This window comes from Carettochelys insculpta, chromosome 4 (genome assembly GCF_033958435.1).
Source record: "Carettochelys insculpta isolate YL-2023 chromosome 4, ASM3395843v1, whole genome shotgun sequence".
Lineage (NCBI taxonomy): Eukaryota > Metazoa > Chordata > Testudines > Carettochelyidae > Carettochelys > Carettochelys insculpta.
In genome coordinates this window covers 117,770,710-117,783,747 of record NC_134140.1, presented here as the reverse complement: position 1 = coordinate 117,783,747, position 13,038 = coordinate 117,770,710, and the positions used below count along the sequence as shown (strand labels likewise).

The 13,038-nt window shown below is 37.7% G+C and overlaps 1 protein-coding gene across 5 annotated transcripts in view; it reads left to right on the top strand.

Annotated features, from left to right (window-relative positions):
- The window catches only part of SMARCAD1 (SNF2 related chromatin remodeling ATPase with DExD box 1), a 109,535-nt gene that overhangs the window by 54,138 nt on the left and 42,359 nt on the right, over positions 1 to 13,038 (top strand). For all 5 annotated transcript variants that reach the window (XM_074993593.1, XM_074993592.1, XM_074993590.1 and 2 more), the window contains 3 exons: positions 2,615 to 2,704; positions 3,826 to 3,910; positions 6,014 to 6,411. In XM_074993593.1, coding sequence (XP_074849694.1) covers positions 2,615 to 2,704; positions 3,826 to 3,910; positions 6,014 to 6,411 — 573 coding nt within the window. The remainder of the gene's footprint in view (positions 1 to 2,614; positions 2,705 to 3,825; positions 3,911 to 6,013; positions 6,412 to 13,038) is intronic.

Sequence of the window (13,038 nt, the reverse complement as noted above, 5' to 3'; positions counted from 1 at the left end):
TCAAGCACCTACAGGCTGTCACACAAGTGGATACTGTATTGAATGATGAACCTGCAGAGGCTTGATGTGTGGAATAGCTACAAGCAGTGGACATTTTTCCACAGACTATACCAGAATCATGGTTTTAAGAGTAGTTAGAAGGCTGCGCACAAAATTGAGAAGGATTTACAAGTGGAGGTGGCAAACTGTAAAAAGAAGATACAAATGGAAAAATGGTGTTCTTGAAACTTTTTTGTATATTAAATATAGTAAAAATTTATGTTGCGCTATTGTGACACATGAAGGACTTTAACTAGAATGCTCTTCAGTCTATGGACACAGTCTATGGTAAGTTTTCTTGGGTGCTTTTTGAATGCTTGTCTTGATAGAATTGCATGCTGCTGTAGTCTTTTTGACCCACACTAAACTAAGACTTCCTATATCTGCCCTAACCATTATTCATATCCATTTCTGTATGCCACATTTGTGTTTTTTGTTTTTTGGGTTTTTTTAGGACATTGTATCAAACTGAAAGCTAATAAACAATTCACTGTACAATGTGTCATTGCTCCACTCTCATACTTTTTTGTATCTTCCTGAAATAGTTCCTTCTGCTTATTGGTAACTTCTGAAAAACAGCAACATTTCACTGGAAGTGGAGAGGTTGCTAATAAATGGAATCCTACTGTATTTTGAAGTTGGGTGTAGTTCAGATTTGGTACAATATTTTTTCATAAGAGGGAATGGAGCCAGACTGTCTGGAACCATGGAGTCCATCTGCCAAGTAGCTGCAAGCTTGGGAGGTCGAACTCCAGTGTTCCAGGCTCCTGGTTTCCTATCAGCCTGCCAGGTGGGCTTGGAAGTTCCAGGCTGATGAACAGTTGGGCTGGTGAATTGGCAGGAAGTAGGGCAGGCTTCCAAAGGAAACATGGTAGCCAGGTTTTAAAACCTATCTAGTGGGCAAAGTTCTGACAGACCCTTGAAATTAAAAAACCTCCATGAAACATTTTGATTGCAGCAATCAAATTAGACCAAAAATTTTTGTTGGAATTTTTTGGAACCAGTTTCAACCATTTTGGCATGCTAATTATTGACTAGAAAATAGATGCAGTGCCTGGACTTGCTAAGGGTTAATTTTAATAGTTACCATAGTTATTAACCTGGGACTCATGTGCTACATAAAAAGGAGTGCTAGCAAGTGTGCTGATGACTACTGTTGGGCAGTACACTAGCATCTGGTATCATATAGTTAAATATCTGACGGCTTCATGAACATTAAGTAACTCACAACACCTCTACATGTAGGTAGGTAGTAGTATAACCATTTTACAGATGTGAGAGAGAAATAAGGTGATGTGCTTCTTACCATATGGAGAGTACATAACAGAGCTGTGAGTAGAATTTGGAAATCCTGCCTCCCATTTATGAGCTTTAGCTGCTAGACCATATTCCCTGTTCCTTGCAAACCACTAGATGCTGTAGTTACACTAGACTCCCTGGCCGTGTCTACACTAGCCCCAAACTTCAAAATGGCCACGCAAATGGCCATTTTGAAGTTTACTAATGAAGCGCTGAAATGCATATTTAGCGCTTCATTAGCATGCGGGTGGCCGTGGTGCTTTGAAATTTATGCAGCTCCTTTTCGAAAGGACCCCGCCTACTTCAAAGTCCCCTTATTCCCATGAGCAGATGGGAATAAGGGGACTTCGAAGTAGGTGGGGTCCTTTCGAAAAGGAGCCCCGTCGGGACAAGCCGCGTGGTGGCGAGCCGCGTCAATTTTGAATCACCGCGGCCACCCGCATGCTAATGAAGCGCTGAATATGCATTTTAGCGTTTCATTAGTAAACTTCGAAATGGCCATTTGCGTGGCCATTTTGAAGTTTGGGGCTAGTGTAGATGTAGCCCCTGTGTGTTGGAAATCTTTTGTCCGGAATTATATCAGTATTTGGTATAATGTTATTGTTCCCTATTAGAATATTTTGTTTCCTAAAATTCTGACAATTAATGAACTTCATAATGGCTTTAAAGAGCCATTTTTAGATATGCAGAATTGCACTGGTAGCCATGTGGGTTGCATAAAATCTGTCTCTTGAGGAATTGGCTGTTCAGTTATTTTACTTATGTCTACCTTCCTTTTCCCTCTCCACTGGAAGGGTTGGCAAGACTAAATTATATTCTCCAAAATTCATGTTTAAAAATATAAACCTGATTTGAGCACTTTTTTGTGAAGAATCACGTATAACTAAAGCTACACAATTTTTAGAGGAGTTAAAATGATTTTAAATTGGCTAAGATCTGTTTATAATGTTTCTGTAACGAAAGTAATATTTGTGACATCTTCTATTTCTTATTGAATTAAAAACTTTTTCCTCTTTCAGTGTTCTTAAGAATGGTAGTCAATATTCTTGGAGTGGTTTATCTCATTGTAAACTCAATTGTAAATGGAGAAAACAGTATTAGTAAATAATTTGTCTGCACAGCTCAGATATTTCTGCATTTTTTTTATTATTCAAAGGATGAATATTTAAAGGATAAGTGAAGTTAGGTATGTTATCTCATTTTTGTTTGAGTAGTAGCACTATGATACATTCAGTGAAATAATCTCTAAAATTGCTGTATTTCTTCTAAACTATAGCTAGAAGGGCCAGAATCTCAGAAAGAATGGGAAAAGCAAGAAGCTCTTGTAAAGAAGCTGCAAAATAAATTCCCTAGTTTGGATAAAGAGGTAAGCTAATACGTATCTTCTAGGGGGCAAGTCTACTGTTTAAGCAAGTATATCAAAATGTAATAAGGGCACAGGACCAGATTTTTAGCTTCCATTCCAGCTGCTTAGCCACTTACCTGGTGAAGGGGGAATTTTGAGGTGGCATGGAGCCAGCCAAGTGACCCAGTACAAAAGGCATTTCTACTGAAAGGGTACAAAACAGGAACGCCTTTCTACTGATCTATTGGTATGGTCTCCTGAGACTGTGGGCAATTGGACATAATTTATATAAACACTGTTGGCTCACCACTAAGCATGGGTTGGCCTTACCGGAGAGTCTGAACCACAGTGTGAATTTAAGTGAAAATTATTCAGGCATATACAGTAGGGTCTCAATGTTCACGAGGCTTCTGTCTTCAGAACCCTCACAAATGTTGATTTTCACAAATTGGGGGGCTGCTCGGAGCCCCAGCTGCAGGCACACTCCCCACCCAGAGCCCCAGGAAGCGGCAGCTGCTGGCTCTCCCCACCTGGGACCCTGGGGAAGTGGCGGCTGCTATCACTCCGCGTCCAGAGCCCTGGGGAAGTGAGGCCACTCATGAATAATTGAATTTGCAAATGTGGCCCTCGCCAATGTTAGGACCCTACTGTACATTGTTTTATCATTAAAATATTCATATTGTTTTCAGAACTCAATGGTTTTTTCTTTTGGTTAAACTTGAGCTGCCTTATCTGTATAAGTCATTATGTAGAGTACCTGGCTTTTAGAGAGCGAATTATTAGAAACTGTCCTGGTGATTGTATAAAAAGCTGAAGTAGACAAGCAGTCAAGAAGAGAATTAGTGAGCTTTTAGTACTTTTATTTTTTAAATGTGAAAATATACCATCTGTTAGGAAGGGTGTAAGTTGATGTTCAGTATTTGAAGTTCATGTATAATTTTTCCTTGAATTTTCAGCTAGAATACTGTTAATTTTACTTAAAAATTTAGGGAGATAATTGAAATTGGGGACAGTTGGATTGTTTTTTTAAAATCAGGTGAAAATTGTTGTCAGCTTCTTGTTAGAGAAGTGCTCTTGTTTTCTAATTGTTAGCAATATTTCTTTTTTACATATTTGTGTTATAATGAATGTTACTTTAATAGGAACTGAGAGATGTACTGCAAGAACATAACTGGATGTTTCATGAAGCACTGGAGTCTTTAAAAGTATTTGCAGAAGACCAACAGGGTAAAGCCAGATTTACAGTCAACTTTATTTTATTCTGTAATAAAACAACAGATTTAAAAACAGTAAATCTTCCTAATGTCAAAATAAGGCAAATCCTGCCAGTGATTAAGATAATGTCTTAAAAGTTGCAATGATGTGCAAAAATAGTTTTTAAGAACAGGGGGAGGAGAGAGGAAAAGAATGTAAAAGAAACTTGTTTTTAATGTTGATAGTATATATGTTGAGTTTGAATCCTGTTTTTTATGGAGCTGCGGTCCTTTTTATATGGAAGTTAAGGTAAATACATTTAAGTAAAACTTTGCATTTGTGAGCATAACTCCCTATTTGTTTACATGAAAACATTTGATGTGATAAGAAAAAAATCAAATGCAGTTCTCTTTGCCTGGAGACAAGTACTTTGTGAGCTATTTGGTTCACTCAGTCTCAGTAAACCAGTCTATTTTATTTAAGAAGGCTTTAAAATCATGCTTAAAATATATTTAGGGTAAAATAGTGTAAGCAATATTCTTAAACATTCAGTGAAATGACAATACATGAAATTTGATAGAAGTGAGTATTATTACATTATTACATTACTGGCAAATTTGCAGACTATTACAAAGGAAGTACCCCATATTTAATATAACCAGCACTATCAAGAAGCACCTGTCAAAATCAGGATCACATTGTGCTTGTTTCTGTAAAAAAGTATAGAGAATTCCGGAGAACTTACTAAATGAAATATTTCACTTTTATTTCCATTAGGGTATGTGAGTCACAAGTACATAAATGTAGCTTCTAAATCAAGTCATTGGTGATGTGATATCTCCAAACAGAGTTTCCTTAATCCAATAATCTAAAAGACAAGGCCCAGCTGCACCACCAAGCTTTACACATGCAAAAGGCTATTTTACCAGGGTCTTTTATTGCTCGAGTTCTAGTTCTCATTTTCTTTTTTACAGAATTTTCATTTTCATACATGTGGCAGAAAATGTTGGCGAACTAAGAGAAGAAATACAGAATCAAAATTATAGATTAGGAACATGTTACATTTATTGTGAAGAGCTGGGCTTTTGATCTCATGGAGGGTAGTAAGAAGTTATTCCCTGGATCACAGAAGCTCTGTCTTTTGGGTGTACTAACACAGTGAAGTAATTTTTTAAACAATATATGGTAGGCAGTTTGGTCACTTTAGGTTTCTAGCAGGTGAACGTGATGTATATCTTAGGAAAGTAATCTATAATAGGTGTGTTAATGAACAAAGTAACTTGTACTAAAGTGAGCTTTTCAAAGAACCATGGGGATAGGATAGTGCCTTTTATATGTTCCATAGAGATTGAAAAATAGCTACTCCTTTAAGGATTGATCATTTGTTTTAACACATTATTAGGGTTGCTAAAAATCAGAAGTTTATAGCAGGACCAAAACCATTTTATTTTAAAATCTCTAGTTCTTCACTAGTTCCTCAAGTTACTCTAACAGGTGCTTGCCTCAGGTGCCCTGCCCACAATGGTACTGTGAGATGCAGTAAAATGAATCTAGGTTTGTTTTCCTTTTGTGGAGAAAGCCTGTGCTAAATCAGGTTTGTTTGCTTAATCTATTAACATAATTTCGGGGGGAGGGAAAACTATTCCATTACAATCAATTTTTATGTCAGATTCCTTATCAAAGGCTGTCATATACATGTGACAGTTTTGACCATTTTTGCCTTGATACCTTTACACCACTGTGTGACTGGCTGTGTAGTCCTGTTAGTATAGATATTGTGCATTTATATTAATGATAGTTGACATATTGAAATTACTTGGATTTCTATTAAACTTGTATAACGTGTCCTTGTGATTTAAGTCTTTTCATTGTGATTCTAATTACTTGATAATTTTGTATCTGCTCTGATAGCTGCATCATCTTTCTAAATATACAAGGAAACGTTCCAAATGTGGCTTGAATGAAGTTTTACTAGTGCCGTTAGTAAACTGACATTTGTTCCATGCTATAGATAAAGCAGAGCAGCGTGTTGGCATTTACATAAGACTGTTTTGAAAAGTAGCTGTTCATCTGAAGATTTTTGCTATTGATCAATGCATCTTATTTGTCATTTGCTTTCTTACATTATGTACACAGATGTGCAATATCCTTCCAAAAGTGAAGTTTCTAGTTGGGACCAAGTCTCCACAAATAGCAAAAAGCACCTTAATAATGACACTAAAGTGAAGGTGAAACAGAAATCTTCTGCAAAAGCTCACAATGGCTTTAGGAAAAAAGACAAAGGCAAAAAAGGTGTTTGGAGCACTAAGAGAGAAGCAGAAGATTCAGAATACGAGTCAGCTTCAGAAGGCGGTAGCTCACTAGATGAGGACTACAGCAGTGGTGATGAAGTGATGGAGGATGGTTACAAAACTAAAATACTTAACTTCCTGCAAGATGCTTCACTTGGTGAACTCACTTTGATTCCTCAGTGTTCTCAGAAAAAGGCTCAGAAGATAACGGAGCACCGGCCCTTTAATAGCTGGGAAGCTCTGGTAAGTCTGCATTCTTTTTTTAATATTCCTAATATGTTTATAGTCAAGGTATCTTCAGCCTAAAGAGGCATAGATGGGTAGCCTTATCCTGATTAGGCTAAAACACTATAGTCATTTTAAGCCAATAGCATTTCAAATAGTGTCAGATGACCTAATTTTGAATGAATTAAGGGGTGATTTTCCTGAAAAACCCAAGCTGATTGGCTGGCAATACTGTCACTCATTGTTTAGCATAGAAACTTGGTTCATTTCACTGCAGAAGAAGAAATTAGAGCTTTCATTTAGGAAGGAGTTGTTTGCTAGCCTGCTCTGATCTGTTTTAGCTGAAAAACCATGCAGAAGGCAAGAATGTAGCAGAATTTTTACTGCAGCTACTTTAAGAACAGCAACAACTTCCAGTGTAGCTCCATGATTGAAGATGCCAGCATGGATATTTTAAGTTTCACCATGAAAGGAACGATTGCTTTGTTCTGTTTTTCTTTTAATATTACAACTCAGTCATTAGCATGGTTTTGTTGGCTAAGCAGTGTGGCCATTTTAAGGAATGTGGCAGTCAGTTGTATTTTTAATCAAAAAGTAAAGCATCAGGGAAACCTAAAATACATGCTGTAACTGAATGGGACAACATCAGTCACTGGTAAGTATGCATTGTGCTGTCATTTACTGGGTTTTATTTATTTTCAGTTGTGTTCCATACTATGTCTGTGTGCTTAGTTTTGTGTTTCAGTGAAGTGAAAGACATCAAACCTGATCTGTGCAGCATTGTGATAGGAAATTGAAGCACTCAGGCAGGAAATCTTGTGGCTTTCAATTTTTTTCCCTAAACTACTGTGTGTGATGGCACCAGCTTTTGAAGCACAGAAGGGTTTACAGGACCCTTTAAAGACAATTTATATAGTTTTTAGCATTATGTGTTTTTGACAGTCTATTCCGTGGATGTTTTTGTGTTTGTTTTGTATTTTTTTTAAAGAAATAGATTTTTATACTTGGAGGGAAACGTAATAAACTAAATTTATAGTGCTTTGTGTACAAATATTTCACATGACAAGAATATGATATTGGATTATGTTTTTATGAAAACTAAATTAGTAATCACAAGTCAGAAAATGTTCAAAAAATAAAGAAGCGCAGCTTCACAAATATGCTGCAAAAGAGATCCGTTTTGCCCGAAGCATTTGGCTTCTTAAAGAACATCTGTCATAATTCTGTTTCTTTCCAAACTTGTTTGGTTTTGCCTGAGCTAATTCTTTCTTTGGAAAAGTATTTGCTAACGGGCTACCTTATCCCTCTCTGTTTGCTAAAATATTTTTACAGAATCAAGTTGTATGGGCTTGTTTGAATTCAAGATCTTTTTTCATATAAATTGCCTTTGTCAGCACCCACATTTTTATATAGTTGCTGTAACTACATGCCCAAAATGTAACTAACATATAGCAAACAAGCTTTTAGCAGATAATTAATAGGTACATAGTTTTAATTGTTTTTTAAATCCAGTATTCAGCAATCCAGTACTTTCCCTAGTAACCAATAAATTGGAATAATATAACAGTTTGGATATTTTGTAATAACAATTTAAAATTAAGCCAAATTTTTCCAAGATATTTTTCTTCAAACTTTTTCACATGGAGTAAATAGTACACTGTTCGAAATTATGTCTGTTTGTGCAATATTAAAAAAAAGTAATCCAAAGATAAAAGTTAAGAGTTAGCAATGCATTATAATTCATGTACAGAAACTGTAGTAAAAGTATCATAAGTGTGTAATAAAGAATGTCTCAAATATCACTTTCCAAGAGCATTACTACATTAAAGATAGTTAGAAGAGTGATTTTTATGGGAATTGAATTTGTATTCTATGAAAAATCAAGTCTTGGGTCTAAAGAACATTTTTTTTCTATTCTGAAAAATCAGCATCTTAATTGTTTTTTTTTACTAGAAAGTAATCTTTAAATGCATTCTGTTAAAGAAACAAAGGAGTATTTTGAAGTTACTTGAAATTGAATCTTAATGGAAGAGGCATATTATATCTCTGTTTCTCCTGATTGATAATAGAAAGTGCAAGGATACAGTAGTGAAAAACGTGCTGGAATAAGTGATTCTCATTGATTAAAGTAGTGGTGGCTAAGTATGTGAAGGAAGATATAGGCATTTGACTGGCAAATATGGTAAAGTTAAATATTTAAAAAAAAAAAAGGAGTATGGAATAGAACAATAGACAAGTGGCATTAAGCCTAAAAAGTCAATGTCCCTGATCATAAAATCAAGTCTCTACTGTAGCAGAAACATTTAAGCTGGCTCTCACTAACTCAATTACATCTATAGGAGAATAGTTTCTTTTGAAAACTCTGTGTTTTAGTACTTTTTGAGTAATATGGGTAACTGTCAAGATAGATTTCATTCAAATAGTTATATGATTTAATTAAAACTTGATATTTTCTTGAACTTTAATTAGGTACCTCCTTTTCTGTAGTTAATACTTTCACATTAAAGTCCTTGTGGTTTTTTAGAGTGTGGGAACATTCCATGGTGAAAATACTGACTAATTAAATATTGGCACTTGAAATGCATGTTCTCTAATCAAGTAGTTTGTGTGTTTGGGGTATGTGCTACTTAGCAAATACTAATTGGTAAAGTTATTTTATTCCTGAATTGTAGGAAATGCAGGACTTTTATAGTCAATGTATTGTTCATTTTTCTGTTGCAGATTTTTAAAGATTCTATAAATTATGATTAGCAACCCAGTTAACTGCTAAATGAGAACTTTCTCCCTATTAATTTTTAGTCTTGCAACAATACTGAATATGCAGTTTGCTTTTGATTGCTTTGGTTTAAGACTCGAAGAAAGAAGCACTCATAAAACGTTCTATAATTTATGGTGACAGTAATTGAGAAAATTATGCCACTTCTCCAAATTCAAGATTTTTGAATATTGTCATCCTATTACTGGAGTAGATTAGTGGCTTTCTATGTAAGCACAATGTGTATTTCTCTTAACCGTCGTTTATGTTAGAACGGCCATTTTAAAGTACAGCTTGATGAAAGGAAATTTGATTCAAGGAAAAATGTGTTTAATCTAAGCAGTATCAAAATCCATGGTTGTATATTTTGTTCCTTGTTCAGAAAATGTTTTTTGTTATTCTGCTTAATTTTTTCAAACTGTCATTAGCCATAATAGTCATCAGTACAGACTGTGCTTTCATAGTTTTTTAATATGCTTTTGAAATCACAACTGGTAAAATTTGCAGATGATACTATTTAAGTGAGTGATAGGTAATGAAGAAGGTAAGTCAATGGGTTGAGAGACATCTGGATCAATTGGTAAACTGGGTGCAAGTGAACTGTGTTTTAATATGGCTAAATGTCTATGTCTGTGTCTACACCGAGACAAAACTTTGAAATGGCCATGCTAATGGCCATATCAAAGAATACTAGGGAGGCACTGAATTGAATATTCAGTGCCTCATTAGCATTAGAACGCTTCCAGCCGTAGTGCTTCGAAAGCACCGCTTTCGAACGCAGGCGGCTCAGCACAGCTACACGCGGGTCCTTTTCAAAAGGGTGCCGCACATTTCAAAATCCCCTTATTCCCCTCAGCTGATTTCGAAATGTGTGGGGTCCTTTCGAAAAGGCCCCCCATGTAGCTGCGCCAAGTCACACGAGTTCAAAAGTAGCGCTCTTGAAGCACCAGGGCTGGAAGCGTCCTAATGGTAATGACACATGGCATATTCAGTTCAGTGCCTCATTAATATTCTTCGATATGGCCATTCGCATGGCCGTTTCAGAGTTTTGTCTTAGTGTAGACCCAGCTCATGTATCCATCTAGCAACAAAGAATACACTTATCCCTTGCTATACGAGCACAATTGGTTCCCAGCTTTCTGCTCGTAGGTGAAAACTTGTCAGAGGGACATTAAATTACCATTAAAATACATGTAAAAGTGTCTGATTGGTTCTTAATGCTCCAAACTCATCAAAGGAGTGGCAGCAGGTGGCACTGCTTTGTAAAGGTAAGTGAACCTTGGGTTGTTGGGGGGTGGTTGGGGAGGGTTAAAGGCTGGGGTCAGTTTGGGGCCATGAGTGGGAGGAAGGGTTAAAACCTGTAGGTGGCTCCTGTGGAGGAGGTGGTGGCTTGTTCCTCCTGGTTGCAGCAGAGGTGCGTGGTGCAGGTGCAGTGGGAAGGGAGGTTCAGAAGGGGATGGGGTGGGTGTTGAGAGTGGGCTGTGGGCTGGGGGAATGTTGGGACTGGGCGGGGTGGGGGGAAATGCGCAGGGAATTGCCACAGGGGGAGTATTGGGATCGGGTTCGGTGGGACTGAGGATCTCCCCGCGCCCTGGCCAGGGACCCTGTGGCAGGCTCCCCTCTAGCCACAGGGCCTTGGGTCTCCCTGCCCCCTGGCCAGGGACCCTGTGGTGTGCTTGTACAAGCAGGGGAAGTTCACTCGGTTAGTGAACAGTGGTAAGTATATGCATCCTTTGTTTTAGCGAATACTCGTATGTAAAGTACTTGTTAAACAAGGGATGAGTGTATAGGCCATACTTACAGAACGGGGAATTCTATTCTGGACTTTAAAGAAGATTGGGGGGGGCGGTCCTGAAGCTCATCAGCTGGACCTGTGCTCCTGTTTTGATACCGTGGCCAAAATTGCTTAAGTCATCCTTGGATGCATTTAACAGGGGACTTTTGAGTAGCAAAAGAGTGGTCATTTCACCTCCTTTACTTGGCACTTGTGTGACCAGTGTTCCAATACTATGTCCAATTCTGGTGCTCGCAGATCAAGAAAGATGGTGATAAATCAGAGAGGGTTCAGTAAAGACTTATTAAAGGACTAGATTATTATTGCTAAAGGACTAAAAAATGTAGGTAGTTTTGGGAGGAGGGTCTGGTACTGGAGATTGGCAGAGAAGGAGGAGACCTGTGACTGGCATCCAGGAAGAAAAAGGGTGGAGAGGACAGGTGTCAGATGGGAGCAGTGAAAGTCTTGAACTGAGAGCCAGCTGGATGGGGGAGGGGACTAGATTGGATGAAGATCCAGAGTGTGGGAAGAGAAACTGAACTAGCTGGGCAGAGACTGGCATGAGCAGCTGGAATGTGGACATATAGGATATGTTTACGTTGCTAATAAAACCTGCAACTGGCATGACCACTCCATCTGACTGAAACTAAGTAGCTGTTTAATTGTGGTATAGGCAGCCATCTGGGGCCACTAGACTAGAGTATACATCCCCCAGAATTTGGAATGTCGTCCAAGATTCCTGAGTCTCACCATCCCTCTGCTATAAATAAATATCTGCGAAACCTGCTTGCAAAGTATTCTATCCTGTTCCAGCGCTGGTGTCAGTAGAGGGTGATAACCAGCTACTTGCATCAGTTACCACTTCATCTCAAATAGCAGAAGTGACCAGTGTACTGCCACATGTTGGAGTTTGTGTGCTTTTTTAAAGAAAAAACCTAGGAAGCTACACACCAGAAAAAAGTGTTTTTAAGAGAGCATTATCAAAGGTGCAAGCTCAAACACTGACTGTGGGAAATACTCGAATGAAGGTTGCCTGTGCTATCTTTATTAGGACCCTTTGTGTGTGTGTGCAGTATGGAGGCCTTCAGTTTCAGGATCAAATGACCTCCATAGAAAGCACAGGGTTAATTTACTTGGAGAAAGTATCAAGGTTATGTACTGATGAAGACTGCTGTCTGCAAGAACCAGGAATCAGATTGCAGAAGTTAGAAGGTGTGAAGTGAGTGAGGGAGAGGATTGTAGGAAGAGAAATATGGTCTGAAAATTCAGTGTGTCCCTAGATTTTCTCTTTTACCACAGTTTCTGTGCAGTGCTAGTCAAATCCCCGTAAGCTGACCTTTTCACTAGTGATCACTCATTTTGTATGCATGTTTTGTGTGGCTGGTGTAACATTATGTAGTTTAATTTGCAAAAATGCTGAACTTTCCTGCTTAGTTGAGCTGCAGTTGTTAGCCGTACATTGATCATATAAATTGCTATATAATGCAAAAGACTGGTTTAAAAAAAAACAAACAAACCCTAAGCTGCCTCAGATTTGGCACACAAAGTGTATCCTTTTGATATTAATATCTGTGCTTCCGTGGCATGAGGATAGCATTCCATCACCTGATAGTATTATGCAAATATATTATATTGGTGAAACACTTAAGGCTACAGTGAGGAGTGCTCTAGAAAAGCCTGTGAGGAAATTTTTAATTCTGTCTTTTGAGAATGTGGCTTGAGTTATCCAAAGGAAGTAAGGCAGAGGGGCAAACGCTGAATAATGAGAAAACAAAATATTGAATAACAGTTCATTGTGATCATAATTTATACTGTTTACTGAGTAAGGCCAGGGGTTCTGTAGCAATAATTGTATTTGTTTGTCTCTCCACACATATGGGCAACTATAATTCTGGCATTTCCTATTTTTGAGTGCTTGACTGTGCGATATTATGTTCCTTTAATCAGAATTATTTTTATATATAGCCTATTTTGTGCTCCCTTCAAAATGCCAGGCTGTTACAGTAGACTAATAACATTTGAGTTATTGTAATCTTTGATATTTCTGTGACAAGAATCTGGCTTCGTTGACTTACTGGAGGTACCAGTTAGCTTCAAGCAAAACCTTCTATCCCAG